The 19,053-nt window shown below is 36.8% G+C and overlaps 1 protein-coding gene across 2 annotated transcripts in view; it reads right to left on the bottom strand.

Moving 5' to 3' along the window:
* The window catches only part of ASAP2 (ArfGAP with SH3 domain, ankyrin repeat and PH domain 2), a 63,368-nt gene that overhangs the window by 3,109 nt on the left and 41,206 nt on the right, over positions 1–19,053 (bottom strand). Inside the window, exons 15-27 of one of the 2 annotated variants that reach the window (XM_039384878.1) lie at positions 17,838–17,971; positions 17,001–17,095; positions 15,094–15,283; positions 14,581–14,666; positions 14,270–14,385; positions 13,739–13,806; positions 13,105–13,218; positions 10,781–11,036; positions 8,146–8,307; positions 7,109–7,277; positions 5,645–5,712; positions 4,347–4,453; positions 372–494 (exon numbers count right to left, since the gene is read on the bottom strand). In XM_039384878.1, coding sequence (XP_039240812.1) covers positions 372–494; positions 4,347–4,453; positions 5,645–5,712; positions 7,109–7,277; positions 8,146–8,307; positions 10,781–11,036; positions 13,105–13,218; positions 13,739–13,806; positions 14,270–14,385; positions 14,581–14,666; positions 15,094–15,283; positions 17,001–17,095; positions 17,838–17,971 — 1,688 coding nt within the window. Of the gene's footprint in view, positions 1–371; positions 495–4,346; positions 4,457–5,644; positions 5,713–7,108; positions 7,278–8,145; positions 8,308–10,780; positions 11,037–13,104; positions 13,219–13,738; positions 13,807–14,269; positions 14,386–14,580; positions 14,667–15,093; positions 15,284–17,000; positions 17,096–17,837; positions 17,972–19,053 lie in introns of both variants that reach the window. The other variant, XM_027713392.2, reaches the window with a different exon arrangement.

Genomic DNA, 19,053 nt, shown 5'->3' with positions numbered 1-19,053 from the left:
CTCATTCAGCTGAAGAATTAGGACAATACAAAGCTCTCTTCTGAGGCCTACCATACAGCATCTGTAATAGCAGCAGATTCTTAAATTGCTGACACCACTCCAAAAATTTTCTGGACCATGCAGACCATGTCCCCCATATATTGTGTACCCTATTAATTAGATTTTTTTTTTTTTTCTGAATGAGGAAAGCTAGAAGCTTGTCTGAAGTTTGACTTTTTTGAACTAAATTACTTTCTGCAATCAGGTTTCCATGAGATGAAGCGTTTCTTTCTATTTTGAAACCCAGCATGTGGTTTTCTGAAGTCACTGTCAACCTCTAGATTTCATTTCTTTCTTTCAAAGTGTGTTGACATAAAATGCAAAATACTCACCCACCACTCCTGATCTTCTTCACCATCAACTACAATAATATCTCCCTCTGAAAAAGTTAGCTCATCTGGGTTATCTGCTACACAGTTGTAAATTGCTTTTACTCTCTTGGGTTTAGTTTTTGACTGAAATGAAAAAAATAAATTTAAATAATACAGCAGAGAAGAGACATAGCAGACTTGGACTTGATTTAAAGTTTCACAACTGCTTCCAACCATTATTTTTCATAGCCTAGAGTTCAGCTACATCTTTTATGCTGAGTGCTCATGCTTCAGGCTGAATTTAGCAGCACCCAAAGCTTTTTGGAACCACTGTGCCAACAACATGAGCCAGGTTTCCCTTAGAAATCTTCCATTTTGGCTCACCCAAACCTGTCTTCAGAGCTCTACATCACTGTAGTGAGCACAGTTTTGTTCAGAAGATGGGGTGATCAGGACTGAGTTCTGGGCAGCAAGGGTAGCAGCAGCAGCATTATCAGGGGGAGGCCTCAGCCACCTGCCAATACATCCCTTCTTAATTTGCTAAACCCACTTCAGTAGTGTACAAACCCTCCAAAACATCCTCTGCCTCTCAGCAGTGCTCTGAAGACTGCCAGCCACAAGAGTCGTTTGGCAACTCTTTCAAAGGGAAAGTTTAGTAAGGAGTTGCAATTCCAGTGTGGCAGTGGGACTCCAAGCCTAGCTTGGTGTTCTGTGTTAAATGATACCAAAATTGTTTTGCTCTGGTTTCACGGAATCCACCATCCTAATCTCACACCTCTCCCAGTGTAACCCAGTTGGCTGTTGTGTTTGTTTTCAGCCTCCTCATCCTTTGTTGCAGACCAACAATAATGCTGCCCACAGTGTTTCCATGCAAAACAACCCGGCACAGGTGAAGAGACACAGGACCTGGAAGCAGGCTGTAAGCTTTCTACCACGAGCCTACCCTTTTCCCAGGCAGAAGGAGAAAAAATTGTTCCTTTCCACTCTAAGATGCCAGAGCAGAGCTGTAAGTGCCATTTAGGTCACAGATGGCTGTTAATACAGTGAGTGTTTGGGACAGGAACTCCAGATGGGATAAGGAGAAGATGGTTTCATCACCATCCTGGAGCCCCCCAGGGACTGGTCCCACACTCTAGTTAGGTCAGCCATGGAGCAGGAAGCTTGTAGAGCGAGAAGAGATTCCATTCACAATTCTCTACCAGCAAAATGCTCTGCTGTGGACAGTACTGCCCAACAGGCTCTTAATGTGCTACTTTGTTAGAGCTGAGCACCATGCAGAAAAAAAAATGGGGAATGTGGATGGGGAAGGAGGGAGGCAGAATGATGGTTATGCTGTTCTGTAAGTATCCATTTGTATTCTAAAGCCTGGCCTGCCCAGGGCAGGCACACCCTGAGGCTCTCTCACCCCTGTGAACTGTCAGTCTGGCACGGCAGCACAGCAATTTTGGAGACATTCCCTCTCAGACAAGCGACAGTCTGAGCCACAACCACCTTTTAAGTCAAAAGGAAAAAGCTTCACATCAGTACAAGGGTGATAAAATGGCAACTTCAAAGTGCAGTAACTACAGGTATTTCTTGTTCTTTAGAAGGCAAGGAAATGAAAACAGATCTCATTCCCAGAGGAATAAAATCTTTCAGGGAAGTTTCCCATGTATCTACAGTCTGATTTCAAAAATCTAAATAACATATTGGGGAAAAAAAGAAAAAAAAAAAAGATGAATCAAGAATTTCCATCTGTTAAACAGGTTACTGGGTAAATGCACTATATAGCAGATAAGCCACTGGCTACATGTGCATAAACAGCTAGACTCGTCTTTTCTTTACTCACGTTTCCACAACCATTTTTTAAATCTGGGCTGACCTCTGGATTTTCTGGCAGGGCAAAGACTTAGCAAAAAGTGCTGGAGTATAAGGCTAAATGGAGCAATTTAACCAAAGAACTTTAGCTAGGCTGATCTAGCTAAAGCTCTTTAGCTGAGGGGCCCTTGACTAAATCTCAGCTAAGATGCTTTAGCTAGATTGATTAAGCTAAAGCACCTTAACTAGCACACACTCCCTGAGCCAGGTTTTCCCTTACTTCTCTGTCCTGTGACAGAAGAAAGTCACCCAGGTGATTTTCTCAGTCACAAAATTCACCCCACTGAAGTTCTAGAGACATCTGGAAAGTCATATTTGTTCTTCATACTATGTAATTAATATTAAACAGTGAAGATGCTGACCCTAGAAACTAGTCAGAACAGCCCATTCACTCATAATTAAAGCATTTTGTCCCATAAAATAAAAAAAAATAAAAAGGAAAGAACAATACAGAAACTACAACAACTTCAATTTATACAGAAAATCAGGTAAGCAGCTGTTTCAGAACCAACAGATGTGTACACACTGCTCACACCTGAATCTCAGCACACGTGGGAGAAATTGTGATTAGGATACAACAGCTTCACAAAGTAAATAAGATAATGTAAGCAAAAGGGGATTTTCCACTTTACACTACTTAGACCACTTAATTTTGTTATGGCCTAAAACATGAAAGTTATTTTAATGCATGACAGACAGTAACTTGGTTGAACAAGTGGGGGAGGCAAGAAACCAGAAAATTTTGTACTTCCAACTAATGCAAGATGAACTGCAGACGTCTGCAAGGCTTCTCAGCATGAGAAACAGCTAATAGGGGTTCTAAGAACTCAGGACCACCATGTAAGGCTATGCACACAAACACAATGAAGTCTGTTCTGGAATTGCTATTTCAGTGGACATGGCTAAGGAAAAATGGATGAAGGGAGAGAGAAAGGACTGAAGAGGGTAGGTCTTTTCATTACAGCCCATTAATAAGACCATCACAGAGCCAGAAAGAACACGTCCTACCTCTCTGTTTATTATTTACCCACTGAACCACATTCCTAAACAGAATGTAAAGCATGAAACAGCCCAGACCTGGTCACATGCATCATCTCAGAAAGTACGGACTCTATATTGTGACTTACTTACTGCAGAGAAATACTGCCACGATCAAGGATATAGATGTTTTACGTCTATCGCACAAGAAAGCAACAGAAAATTAGAGCAAGGATCAAAAACCTAGCTAACTACACATAATGTACAGCTACACTACATCTGGAAACACATCCCTCTACCTACACCAGTATAAGAATACGGGTACTGACACTAATATGTGTGTTACCACTTATGGTCCTAGATTGAAAATAGCAAGTAAGAGCAGAAAAAGGCTACATCATCAGATCAAGAGTCCATCGAAATCCAGTATCGCTTTTCTAACAGTCACTATAACGCTCGGGGAAGGTGGAGAAGAAAAATACAGAATATGTCCAGGCATTCCCCTCCAACCACTTTCTGTTGGGGATGTGCTTACCAAGAGATTTCTCTCCTGTCACCAGGTGAATGCACAACAAAGAGATGCAAAGAGAACCAACTGCACAAGGAATCAGTTTCTTTTCTTTCGAGCTTGACTCCTACTAGCCTTGTCTGAAGCTGTTTCATCTACCTACATGAACAACTATGAGTATATCTGCTTCCATTATAAAAGTAAGCACCAGAGTTCCCTTATTACTTACTTCATTAAAGATTAAGAATGAAGCTAAATGTTACTTACAAGTGACTCATTCACCAAGCTCACCTACGAGTGACTAAATCATAAAGCTTATTTATCTTCAGTAAGTCAAACCATACATTCGGTGGATTGGACACATTTGAACACCACAAGGAATCCATACTTCTTTTCTTTGGTTTCTCTTTGTTTTTTGGGGGTTTGGTTTGGTTTTTTAAATTTAAAAATCATATACTATCTTAGAGGAAGTTCAAGAAAAACAAAATTTTCATAAATACTTAGTACAAGTCACACATATACTTAAACACAGGATACAGGCTCTGTATGTTTCATGATTCTCACACTTTCTCCATAATAGGATACATAATCATGTCCAGTGTGTTTAACAGAATGCAGACTTAATTAAATCAAATGCCAGATTTTGTACTTACTATTTGTGATTTCCTTGGCATTGGTGCTGGTGGCTGGATTTGTGCCAAAGTATTTGTTGTAGAACCAGCCTGTGTTCCTGGAATGTCACATACAGAAGAAGATTCTCCTGCTAAGGTAAGTAAACCAAGTAAATATTAGGCATGCTTCAAAAAAAAAAAAGTAACGGTATCATTTGAAGCCAAATGAATTATTCTTTAAAGGACACAAAAATTTTTATATTCCATAAGTATTTAATTTTTAATGGTTCTTTCTAAGTAACTGAATAGAATTTTCTATTCTTTTCCTTACCAAAAAGATAAACCTATATAATAGATGAGGGCAAAACCAAATATATCATCTCCCCATTCCTTCAGTACAGACTGTGTACTGTTAGAACCTTTCTTTCTGACTAAAGACCATAATTATCAAGATGCTGTATTCTTTACAGGAGACTCCTGACACAGATGACAAGCATTAGCAAATTCCCCTTAGATATGTCAAGAGGAAATAAAAAAGAATCACAGTAAAAATGAATGAACATAAAATATATAGTGGGAAGGAAAACTGGGCAGGAGGAATTCCACTACAACCACCACAGAATCTACACAAACTTTACCGTAGAGATTTTATGGAGATTACATTGCTGTAATGTCCCAAAGTAGTAGTTACTTCGGAAAATGAAAAGCACAGAATGAATAATGAACTCTGAATAACAAACTCTGTTTATTACCATGAAAAGAGCAATATCGATTTGCAATTTAATTAAAAGTGAAACTTGTATGAGCTTTAAATTTTCAAACCAGAAACACATCTTTCTATTCTAAAATGTGTATCTGATACCTAGTTTATGACACATGCAAACCACAGAGCAAACTAAATTTTTTATAATGTTACTGTGAGAGTGACCCAGTACTGGCACAAGTTGCCTGGAGAGGTTGTGGAGTCTCTGTCCTTGGAGACACACAAAAGCTCTCTGGGCATGGTCCTGAGTGATCCACTCTTGCTGTCCTGCTTGAGGAGAGGGGTTAGACCAGATGACCTGCAGAGGTCCCTCCCAGCCTCAACCATTCTGTGATTCTGCTTATTACATGGCCCCATTATTTACATTAACTGGCCCATAACTCTGTTCACGAAGAAGAACTTGTGTATCAAGAACTTGTGTAGGCATCAGGGCCTACATCAAGAAGAATGTTGGTACTGACTGTAGTTAAACGTGCAAGGTAAATTAGAAAAACAAACACCACAAACCCACACTCTCCCTTAGATTGTTATAATGATAGCTTAATTACAATAGAACTAATTTCTAAACCACAATTACCAGGTTGTTGTAGAGACCCAGGTCCTCTGGTCTGCCCTTTGTTAGTTAAGCCAGATGACTTCTCAGTCCTGTGCAGAAAGTGAGAAATTGATCCATTTCAGAAACAAACAAGAACTTGAAATGCAACAATACAAAGTTCTTTCCAAATTATAAAAGTCTTGGCACGTCTTCAGTATATTCTGGTGACAGCTATTTTGCTTTTAAAAATACTACTTTTCTTCTGTATTTTTGATTACGCCAATTGAAAGTTGCACTTAATTTAAAAAAGGGAGAAGAATAATATAGGTGCAATTAATGCAATTTGTGGCTTTTCCCAAGTTCTGAAGTTGCTTTCACTGGTTTTTTAAATTTGTTTTTGGTTAAAATTATGTATCCATATTAGCCTGTGCATTATAGCAAGCCTCAACAAGTTGTGTCTTCCTTCTACTTAGTACGGTATATGCAATAAAAGGGCTAGAAAAGGAACTTACAGGGCCAAGATTGCTTACGTCTTCAGTCCCATTTTGTGAATGAAACATTATTTCTTCCACACTTTTCTCAAAGATCCTATTTTCTAGACTTCTCATTACCTTATTGATGTCCCCTGGTTTCCGCCCCACTATTCTGTATCTTTCTTTTGCTGTAATGCCCCAAACTGAACACAGCAGTCCCACTGAGGCACTACTGAAGTTGAGTCAATTGGGAGGATTAATTCCTATAGTTTTCAGGCTATAGTGAAACAATACCATTTCTCTTTAACTCTTCCACAACAGCACAAGTTGTCTGACTTGCTTTTATTTATGAATCACTATGTCCTTATAGATCCTTCTTCTAAGGACTTTTGCTTACCCATACTCTGCTGCTCTCCATGCTTCGTTTCTGTAGTTGATTGTTCTTAATTACTAAGAGTTGCTTACTGAATGATACCCCTCTTCTCCCTTGACTACCACTCCAGTTTGTCAAGGATGCTTTGGATATGATCCTGTTTTCCAGTACACTTCTCCTTCCTAACTTAGTTTTTTGCAAATTTAAAAATTACTTTTTCTGTTTCAGGTCTCTCTACTTCTCTATTTTCACTCTACAAGTGAAAAGATTGAAAGCAACAGAACTTTACATAAAGCATGTGAGCAAAAAATGGCACAATCAGATATTAGATCCCATTATCTCTTTTTTATTAGATGAGAATTAGGAATCGATTATTCTTTGTGGCTTGTTATTTCCATCACAGCTAAGCATTCTGGAGATATTCTGCAAGTCATACGATCTTAAATCACTAGGCTGTCTTGTTTTTACCATAGAAATCCTTGTCATCTGCTTCCTTAGGGTCTGCCTTTATTCATTCTCATACTCTAGAACACATGACTGGCAGAAGTATGCATGCAGAAGTATTCATGCTTTATAGATGACTTGTATGCTATATATCATAAAATTGATAAGTTGCTAACAATGATGAAGCATATTAAATACTAAAAGGACACCAGTTACCCAGGAATAGGCTTTCTTTGAGAGATTCTACTCGGAGGTTGTGGGGGCAATGGTGGTGGGGTTGGCTTAGTTTGTGGAGGAGCTGGTTGCTGCTTTGATTGCTGGTTCAGAGCTTCTATAATGCTGGCTGTCTTTGCCACTGGAGGTGGTGGCGCTGGAGAAAGTACATCTAGAGAGGAAAGTTCAACAACAAAATGGAATTAAACTTCTATTTACCATTTTGTTTCTCAGGTTCTCATCACAGGTTCTCCCTGTTCCAGGACTTACCCCCATTTAAGAAAAATGCTTTACAACACGCAATCAACACCTTTAACAGAATGCAATCCTTCCATTGGAAGGAGGACCTCTTTGGAAAGAGGTTTACCTTTTTTTTCACCTAGTCAAAGTCAGAGAGCTCACAAGAACTTAAATTCAATTACCATTAAAGTACAAGCAAAGAAAATTCTTACCAAAGTCAGTCATATTCTTGAAAACAGCAGATCAGAATATATTTAAAGTGCTAATATTATTTGCTCAGTCAAGGCTTCAGTTTGTGTTTTATGAAAAAGTAACTGAATGAATAATATCAGAGAAATTTTATTTAGGGGAACATCTTTTCTTAAAATCCTGTTAACAACTAACTTCACATTAGGTTTAGCAATTAATTAAAATTTCTATTGAAACCACCACAACAGCAGCTGGCAATGCATTAAAACAACTTTTTGCACTCCAACGGTCTGCAAGAATCAAGCACAACGTGGAGACATAGTCCCAGGTCTACATGTAACACTCACCTTTACAACTAGTGAGAAATGCAGCATTGAAACTATAAAGTGATGAGTTCTTTAGATTTAGTAATAGATGGTATTTCCTGCTGACCCTGCACTACACCATACAGTCCTCACTGGAACATCAGAGAAGACAGTTTGTTACTGGATGGGAATGACAGGCCAAAGCTACAGTCACCAAAAGAGGAAGTATGAGTTGTGGAAATGGAAAAATAAGCCAACTATGATTAGATACAGCAGAAGGGAAAACAGGGGAAAGTGGAAACATACTTGTAGATGTTACACGCAATGGCGGCACAGGGGGATGAATAGCTGGTGGATCAGATGAAGACCTCTGCCTGCTTATACTTTCCACTCCTAAAGAATTTGTCTTCCACATTGCATTAGATGAAGAAATTGTCTGAATACCACTGCCAAGAACTGAAGGCTGAACTAAAAAGAGAGGAAAATACTGTATTATTATTATTGCTTACCCTAAGCACAAAGTGTTAATATTCACACCCGTGCTTTTAGAAATGGTGCAGCCAGACCACTATAATCAGCAATAGGAACCACTGCATCCTGCTGGAAAGCCAGAGCAGAAATCAGTCTGGTGTAAAAATTACTCAGCAAGACTTCAACCAGAAACTTCTAATATTTTACCTAAGTGAAATTTGTCTCCAGTCATTATTTTAGAATACATCAACACTTTAAAAAAGCAGAGGTTTCTCAACAAGAAGACACAAGGCAAGTCTTGCTACCTTCTTTAATCTCTGACTGATACCTGCAATTTTCTCAGGTACTGCAAGAAAAGGACCTCACGCCCGCACGAGCATTAGTACACGTTGCTCACTCAAAGCAAAACATCAGTTTTGACTTGGAAACAATGTAAAACTGTAATTCTGAATTTCACCCAAGCAAGAAGCTATAGTAACTAGTTGTGAAACAGTTACAAAGTATGACTTCTTCAGGGCCTTCTTAATGACTCCATTCTTAGGCTGAAGAGCTGCCTCCTCATTTCATAAAAACACGCTACAGGTTTTCTTCACAAGGCCAATATTTTGCACACAAAGGCCAACATTTTGCACATATTATGCCACTTCTCCCTACTCTGCACATGAGCATCATATTAAGAAAAGATGAAACAGAGTAAGGTATGAATAAATATTAGGTTGCAGGGAAAAGCATAAAAGGTTCAGAAGACTTGGAGAACTGCCTAAAGCTATGAGGATAAAGGAGTAATAATACACCGTAAGTATAATATCAACAACATCACCAATCAACAACAAGCTAAGACTGATGATACTAGTATAGCTTTTAACTAAGAATATAAATTAATAGGCTAATACATTGCTAGAGTAAAGAATATGAGTTAATAATCTAAGGCAGGCAGCATGTCTTCCTGGCATGAGTTGTATTATAGCGGTGCCAAGAAGTCTGGGGTTGGGAATGAAATTAAAACGACACTCTTTGAAAAGTGCCATTTAATCAAGGGCAAACAGTGGGTAAAATAGTATGGTTGGCCATGATTAAAACAATATCAAAAGGTAAAAGTCTTTTTAACTATCCAATTGTATTACTAATTCAGAGGTAGACTCTAACAGTTAAACAAAGTGTTTGTTTAACAGCTCCTTCTGTTAATTTTCCTGTTTGGTGGGGGAAACATTGCTTTCCATCAAATAAAAAAACGTTATTGAGATATTAAGTTTAGAGTTCATGTGAAAGTGCTAGAGGAAAGGAATCCCACCTTGGTTAAGTTTTATATGCTACTAAACTTCCCCCAGTCTCATGCTATCCTTTTAAAGTAACCCGTGCTGTTCTGTTGTTCTCTGTTTTTCTACTCCCAAAATAATATATTTTAACCCAACTTCTATGCTGAAGCCATTCCCGTGAGAGCAGTAACTGACTTTTCATACTACACAGATGATCAATCTGCCATCTTAAACACAATCACTGGTGTCTGGAGACTTGCATTCTGACTTCTGCACAGTGCTCCCAAAGGCAGAAGCCCATGTGTGCCGGGAACATTCCCTGATCATATCTCCTCTTATGGATTCTGATTTACAGCACCATAGAAAACCATGTGTTTAATGGTAATTTTTCTTTAATGGAACTTTACATAAATTTAGCATCCATGAAACCTGGTGGATTAATAAAGGTATTAAAACAATGGAACACCAAGCATGACCTGTACAAAAAGGACCAATAGACATTTCTCTATGCTTCTTTACTACGGTCAAACAGATTACATACGAAGATAAGAATGAAATTCACAGCATCAGCATTAATGGTAGATTTTGCAAGCACACAACCCTTTTGAATCAGGACAAGACACGTACATTTTACATTGTTCTAATGATCTGAGTGTCACCAGTAATTGGTAGTTAAATTTTCAGCCATCCAGTTAGGGTTGTCTCCACATCATGACACTTATACTTTTATTTCAACAACCTTGAAGCATATATTAGGAGAAGACTTTGCAATGTTATAATCTCATGTTCTGTATACATTCTTGATTCTTCGAGGTCTTAAGCAAATTTTCACAGCAGACAAATGCTATTGAAATTGTATCTTTAAACTGAACTCTGACAACAACATCTTCAAGTATGAAAAAATGAAATATAACAAAAAATTGTTGAACTAAATTAATTGCAGGCCTCCTTTTAACAAATGATTTAGCTCTAGTGAGATTATTTAGGTATTGTTTTCTCAAACACTGTTGTGCACTTTCTCATAGGTACACTAAAATCACTCAGAACAGGTTGAGCAAATTCACTTCAAGTATATAAAATGAAGTCATCGGTAAACTGTTCCAATACTTACCTGTGCAAAACAACTGTAAAAGAAAGCCTAAAAATATAAACGTTTTTAAAAAAGTTATGATCCCATTCCTCTAATATACAATGGTATTTTCCGCTGTTAGTACCTTTGCCAATATTCCTTGGAGGTAGAGGAGGTGCACTACTTGTAACAGGTACTGCAGGCTGAACGGGAGGTGGACTGCCACTAAGTATTGCTCCATATGTTTCATTCTGTAATATACTTGGCATAAACCCTCTTTGCTTATCCTTAGCAATATTCGCTGCATCTCTTGCCAAGGACGCTACATTAGGCTGAAGCTGGTTTGACCCAAGTTGGTAGAAGCTTACAGGCCTGTCCTCTCTCCGATTGGGACTGGGTTGCTTAAACACAATAACAAAAGAATTCATAATTACCACATTAGTAGTACTCACTTTATTTATTAGTTGATAGAAAGTTATTAGTTTCTATAAAGAAAAAATGCCTTCTAAAATGCATTTTCGTTGCTTTTAATACGTAATCTAAAACCTACATTCTGTCCTCTTCAAGACAAAGTAACTGTGCAGATAAACAGAAAAAGATTAAATGTGAACTGCATTTCAAAACAATTAACATATTCTCATTTCTCCTCTAGTATACTCCTGTAGGATAATATTGTATCCTTATATGCACAGGACTATACTTCTATAGATAATCAAATCGGATGAAGTAAAGATTCTCTGCATCAAAATGCCTGGCAATATTTTCAAAACTAAATAAACAACTGAAGATCATAAGCTTCATCTGAAATTCAGCAGTGCTAAATCCCAAATAGATGATCATGATCTCAAAACCCAGACTCAGCTGCATCCAGGTATTATACCTGTAGCTCAGCCTAGAGCAAATTAGGAGCAAAAAGTTCTCATGAACTCTTTTTAGCTCACTAGTATTGCTGGACAAGTTCAGGAGATTACTTCAATTGGCAGCTTGGATGGATCATTGCTCATCCCATGTACATTATTAAATGAGATCTAATTAGTTGTCTTTGAGATTTACAGCAATCATCTGCACTTAGCATTATTCTTCCTGTTTCAAGAGCAAGCATAGTAATTATTGCTATCAAATCATAATTAAAATAACTGGAGTTACAAATTCATGTAGCTACTACAGGAATGGGCTGTAACAATCCACAGCCCAGAGAACATAAATGTGCTTTCAGAAATAGTACTGGATAAACACATCGCTAACATGCCGTCTGTATGAAATTAAAATAACCATTTATAGTAATAGCATTTAGGCAGAATAGATTTACACCAAGAGTATCACTAACAAGCAATCAATTTTCCTCTGAATATATTCAATGCTTACTCTGGGTTGATCATGTAGGGCCTTTAGACATGCTATAGCACAGCATTATAGTTCAAAGATTTATCAGAATGCTGTACGTGACAGCCAGACACATTAATCCCTACCCTTACTTTGGCTTAGCAGCCTCACTCACTGGCTGACACTCTCCATTCCCTGACCTCTCCATTGTCCTGTCCTTGTTTAAGCCCACACTTCTGCTTTCTAAACCACTAGAAAATTCTGGTTTTGCGTTGTTGATTCAGCTTTTCACTGGTTCACCAAACCGAAGCAGTTCAATACAGGGACAAACGTGTGTCAGAATGGAGGCAAAACTGAGGTAGGACCAGGCAGCCAGGTTGTGCAACAGCAGCAGAAACCAGTTGAATTGTCTTAACCTTCTTTTAGGTTAAATTTTCTTTTACATTAAATACTCTGGACTAAAACAACTCAAATTTCAGACAGGATCTTTTCTGGCAAAGATGACAAAATCTATTCAATTGCTTTACCAGCAAGACAAGCCCAACAGCTTGACAGTTATAAACAAAACTCTAATGTGATCCTAAGCAACAGCAGTATTCACCCATGCATTCAATGTAGTCACAGACTACAGTCTGTGATTAATGGCCCTCAATCTCCTTTCAGAAGTCCCTGCAGTATAAACCTATTAATAATGGGCAGTGAAGTAGGATCTTCATTACTTTAACCTCACTGCTGAGTAGCAGATACCTTCCTATATCAGATGGAGCTCAGTGATTCAAAAAGAGGACACTCAACTGCAGAAGGCAACTGGCAACAATGAAGGAAGTGAAGGAAAAGAATAGATCAAGTATACAAATTTAGAGCATGCCAGAAAGGGATTTCTAATTGTAAATTACTAAAAATTTTTACAGCTGGAAAAAAATTGAATCTCTAAAAGTTTCAAGCTGCTTTATCAAAAAGGTCATCATCAGTGCTGTTATTATCTGAATGGTGATACAATATATAGGAATACATAAATACTGTGATAGAAATATAAAACGTCATGCAGAAGTAAAAAGCACCATAGTAAAAAGCAACGTTACTGAAATAATTATGAGCATCATACTTACACATGTACGTGTTGAGAAAAATAATACTGATACAAACCTGCAGCTTTTCATCCACATCATCATCACTTTCATCCAGATCTTCATGGAGTAACCGCCACTCATATTCTACATGAACATGAGAATTAAATCTTCCAGACAGTGCTTGAGTAAGCTAAGGAAAAACGAGATGACTGTTGACACCTATGTTATGGGCAGTACTTCTTTTTAAACAGCATATTTAAAAACAAACAAAGCCCACATATAGAAGGAATCTTGATTTCAGTAATGTGGAAAGTTACTGCACTCAGGTAAATTTAAAGAACTAAGCTGTGGTACCAAATACAACACAAATAAATACAGCCTGTCCAGATCCCCCTGCAGAGCCTTCTTACCCTCCAGCAGATCAACACCGGTGTCATCTGAAAACTTACTGAGGCAATCTTACTTGTGGATCTCTGACTAATAGCTCAAACAGAATCGTCCCCTGGCCCCAAGAATTTTAGCATTTCTGATGCATTTAAAGAGAAATATAGTTTTCTTCTTAAAAGCCTATAACTATTTCTAAGGATATAACTATTTCTAGCATACCATTATTGCGTCTGGAATATATTAACTGATTATTCAATTGTAAACTCTTAAATGTTCAGACATGATTTTGCTTATAAATGCAGACATGGAAAGACAATACTCACCAACTCTTCACAGTGAGTATGTTTTAAACGTTTAGCTATATCTAGTGGCGTCTCTCCTGCTTCATTTGCTATATTACAGCAAGAAAAGAAATATATGATGAGCAGTGTCACTATTAACATGTCCGTTACTAAAGACAAACCTGCAGATACATAGTGAAGGACTAGATCAACACTCTAAAACTCATCTCTTTCCTTCATATGTAGGTTCAAATCATATCAACCCTCTGACCACGACAAGGAGTAGTAATTCAACCTGCCATATATATATATAAATGATAGCCATGAAATGGCAGTATATAACTAGACATAAAAGACAGCAATTAAAAATCTAAATCTGTTTAAAAATAAGTGTAATGTATAAGTGAATTTTAAACTTGAAATAAACAGTGAATATTGATTCTTCTTATAATGAAGATTATGTGTACAGATTGATGATAAACAATTGAGGAGAAAATGCACTTATTCTGACTTCACTGTTTCTTATCTGAAGCAGCGACAAATAGGAAATCGAAGTACACATTACCCTTTTACCTATTTCAATAGAAGCCTTCCCTCTCAGCAGCAGTTTGAGGCACTCAACGTTGTCTGTTAGACAGCAGTAATGCAGGGCTGTGCTACCTTTACAGGTTTGCTTATCTAGATTGCCACTGTTGGAGAACAAGAAAGAAGAAGAAAGCTGATTAAACTTAAGTTTCCTACCCTATATTATTAAATTGCTCTCATTCGAAGATTTTTAAAGAATAAAATTACGTTTGCAAATACGGTTTTAGTGTTTGTATTCATTTAGTATTTGTACTACTTGACATAAAAGCAATGTCAATATATAGTCTCCATACACTAACCTGTTCTGCACTAAAAAGTCAACTATATGAAGTGATGTTCGATCGACTGACCTAACAGCAAGGTGCAGTGCTGTTTCATCTTGCTCCTAAGAATAAAACGAAAAAGCACATTTATTTCTTCTGATCTACAGAGAAGCAGAAATTCTATTAAGACATAAATTACACCAACTAAAATGTGTAATTTCAAAATATGCAGACATGCTACATTAAAAACACCTCTGAAGACTTATTGTATCCCTTCTGTTCCTTTAAAGCAAACAAACAAATGGGTTGAAAACTAACAGATTATTGAATGATTTTATGTTTAGCATTTTAATACATTTAAAATACAAGAGTATTTGGAACCAATCTTAGCTTAAACTATTTAGTATCTTCTTTTGTTATTGCTAAAGTAAATCATAAAAAGGACAAGCATTTAGAACAGTGTTTCAAATGTTATTTTCAAATAATTTTTAATTAATGAATGCATATTGCATTTAAAACAATTTGACTAATAAAATTTACAACACTTACATGGCCATTGGCCAGTGGTATTTTTTCTGTGAGATCCACGCCGTCAGCATATACTTGAACTAAACCAAGAATGTCTCTTGATTTGACTGCTTCACAAAGAGCATGCAATTTAGCTGCATTGTCAGCGTGCTTTTTCCTTGCATATTTTCTCTCAATATACTTGGCAGTAATATAATCTTTCCTTGCATTCCTGAAATTGAATATGAATTACTTCTATAACTTTCATCAGAAGATACACATTAGCATTTCCATAAATACATGCAAGTCATTTGAAATAAGATCTGGGAAAGACTAGTTCTCATTCATTATGATAATTTTCTTTTTAAATATGCATGTAACCATGCAGTCTCATATATCAAGTATGAAATATAGTTATAGAAGATGAATCAAATATCCAATACAAAGACAGACCACGAATTTTCCCCTCCAAACTCTGGTGTGTAGTTGAGGTCAAGACTACCCAGCTCCATGTACAGAAGATACATCAGAGCTTCACAATGCTGGTTTTATGTTGTCTTGCAGGTTTATGTTTACCTGACTTGTACTGCTGTACACATGCTGGAAAGAGATGGAAGGTATGGGATTAAAAAAAAAAAAAAAAAAAAAAATCTTATACCTCTGTACAGACTATCCAGGCCTTGAATTTGAATTTGCAGTAGTGAAAGTACATCCTTTAAAACAAGTTTTCACCGCAACCATAAAAGGGAGGATGTAGTGGAGCTCTTAGTTACATTTCTAAAAAAGGTGAAAACTTAGCACACCTGAATCCATAAGAGTTATCACTTCTGCTGTTGATACCCAATAACACATACCTATTCCTCTTCCCATCACAGCTGGACAGGAGTTTGCATGCCTCCCAAAGGCATAACTCCTTACCAGCTCTTGGAATGTACACAATATTACAAAGAAGACATTTAACAAAGTCATACCTTATCACCTAGATACTATGCAGTAGGCAGAAAGAAAAGAACCTAACAAATAACATCAAATTGAATCAATGGATAGCTCTTGTTCATAAAGCATTTGATAGTATTCCTTTGTAGTTTTTAAAAAGGGTGTCTTCAGATTCTCATTTCAATAAAAAAGCCCCAAATTTTATATGTAGAGGTATCAAATTCAATGATTTTTAAATATAAATTTTAGAAGTGTTCATATTATATTGCTTTACTATTCAGTAAAATTACTAGTAATTTTATTTATTAGTATTAATAATCTGCACTATTACTGATAGCAGTAGTCAAAAATTATTTAAACTGCACTGTTTAACAGTGGTTTTGTCAGAATGCTTAAAAGTCCACATAATGTAAAATCAGCTTCATCCAAAGCCAATTCTTCTGCGTTTGTTTCTGCATCGTTTACTAGCTCTTTTATGATGGAGTAGTATCCAGCCAAGCAGGCAGCTGTCCTTGCTGTATCTCTGCCATCGCTGTTCAGTGTTTTCGAGGAATTCAGTTAAATGTTCTGTCTTTATTCCACACAGTTACAGACTTCAGTCCTAGGTGTGGCTCCTAAACACTACGTTTTCAGTATCTTACAGGTAAATGTGCAACTTATTACAATTTCTATTTCATGTTTAAATAGGATAAAATTAATTGCTTTGTTTTTTTTAATCCCTATCCTTGTGTGTCTTTAAAGTTCCCAACAAGTCATGGCTAATTTGTTTCTGTCCCACAAACCATGATTCAGAGAGTTGGTAAAATAATCCTTACTATTAGGGAAGGTACAGTCAGACAAAACTCAATAAAACAGACAAGCATCAGAAAAAAGGTTTCCTCCTTGGCTATAAGACAATAAATAAGACATTACACATCTTCCATGGCCTGCCAGTCCAAACCATAATGGCACAACCTCTTAGCAATATTAAATTAAATGTTTGCCTTTCTCAGAAGTAGTGGCTCTTTACTTACATATCACTGCTTGGGTTAGGTTTGACCGTCTCATCAACTGGCAGACAAAACTCCATAATCTCATTAAACCCAGCATTACCAATATTCTTTGCAAGCTGTAAAAATAAAATAAATCCACAGCTCACTTAATAAATATGTTCAGCTACTGACCCCACACATATTAGCCACATCAAGGGGAGGACAAGGGAAAACGAGAGTTGGGATCTCTTATTTCTGATTCCTTGTTCTGCTACTATGTCAGTGATAATGAATAGACTAGGTACCTTCTTGGATGCTAATTTTCAGCTGGGATTTAGTACCTGAACCAGTAACTGCAGAATAATCCATGAAGACACCAGTTCATATGATAAAGGCAAATACTTTGTGCTGGGTAACAACACACATATGAACTGTCACACAGAGTAGCTGATAAGAGGTAACTTCTTTGTGTAGCAAAGCTGAATACATTTTCTTTCTTTGGGGATTAAAGTTCTCTTCTAAAAATAATGCTAAATAATTAATGGGATAAGTATTTGCAAGTCCTTCAATTTTTAATCTTAGGCACATTTATATGTCAAACAGCTGTGTTCTTATAAAGAGCAACCAAGGGCAAAAAGACCTGAAAACAGAAAAAATATGAAGCCTCTACTAATTTGAATTCTAAGATAAGCAAAAGTTTACTGTAGGACACTATGTTCCAGGAGGTTCCATTAAACTTGAATTAAGCTTTCTTAAATTATGTTTATCCAGAGGCAACTTTCAGGATTGGAATGACATATTGTTAAAGTGTTAAAAATACACTTGTGTTAGAAGTATTTTACAGTACTTTTTTTAAGTTAATAAAAGCAATTTGATTACCAAAAGTTCAGATGTTCCCAGCACATCTAATGTAAGTGATTGCATCCTGGAATAGTGAACACCGAGTTCTCTATGGATTCCTGAGCATTCAATGCAAGTTAGAATTCCCAAATTTGTTGAAAGCCAGGTAGGATCTGAAACAGAAAACACCCACACAATTAAAATTTATTCAGACAATTATTTCACTCTAGAAAACGTAGCATACAGAAGTGAAACGGTTTTGGGATTGGACAGACCATATTATAAAATTGTAGAATCACTGCCTGGGGTGCACGTCATGTGTATTCCCCTGGGCCTGAGGGCCTCATCAAACGACCTGCTCTTTTTATCTCATCTTATACACTAAATTGGCCTGGAGTTTTTTTTCTACACGATCTCTTTAGGTTACAGTTTGGCTTACTTACAGTTTTGAACATACTATTAAGTAAAATAAGATTTTTGCACATTAATTATATATTTTATAATTTATGTCTTTACATTTACTTTACTGGGAAACAAAAGCAGTGGGTTTTTTAATGATAAAAGAAGATTAAAATTATTTTATTTTTGTGAAGGACATCTCTCTCCGAGGGAGCTATTCAACCAGTCTAGTTTGTCATTCTTCACACACCTTTCAGGAATTGCATTTTTCTACCACTAATATAACAGTGTCACATTCTCAACTCTGACTACAGGTGCAGTTTAAACTGAAATAACAATGCTTACAGGGTTGGCTTTTTTTTGTACTTCAAGTACAGACTTCAGACTAAGTGAAGCAGAAGAGATTCTGAAGTACACATACAGCACACACTACAATGGATTCTCACTCAATTATTTCAAAGATACTAAAGCTCATACCTCTCCCTTAGTAACCCTTGCTTGTCTTTTCTCCTGGTATTTTGAATTTTATTATAACATTCCCTCATCTTCCAGACAAATAATTAATTTCTGAAGTTTCAGGCAGCTTAGTAACTTATTTATTTGATAAAGGTTTGGTAGTTGTTATTTAGACTCTTCTCCTTTTAAGAGAGCAGGATTGACTCTTCCCATCGTCTTATACAATATCTATTGCTGGAAGTAACTATCGATTTATAAAGTGCAGACAGCATCAGATCTGATATTTTCAGCTACAGTTTCGCATCAAAAAACCCTAAGCCCTGCAGTGCCTCTCTAACATAAAAGAACACAGGAAACAGCAGGATTTAAAAAATAAATTAAAGAGGATTAAAGTAGAAAT

This window comes from Pipra filicauda, unplaced genomic scaffold, assembly GCF_003945595.2.
Source record: "Pipra filicauda isolate LSUMZ 115617 unplaced genomic scaffold, ASM394559v2 scaffold383_size682061_pilon, whole genome shotgun sequence".
Taxonomy (NCBI): Eukaryota; Metazoa; Chordata; class Aves; order Passeriformes; family Pipridae; genus Pipra; species Pipra filicauda.
Note: the sequence above shows the minus strand (reverse complement) of the source record. Positions and strands in the feature narration are given on the sequence as shown.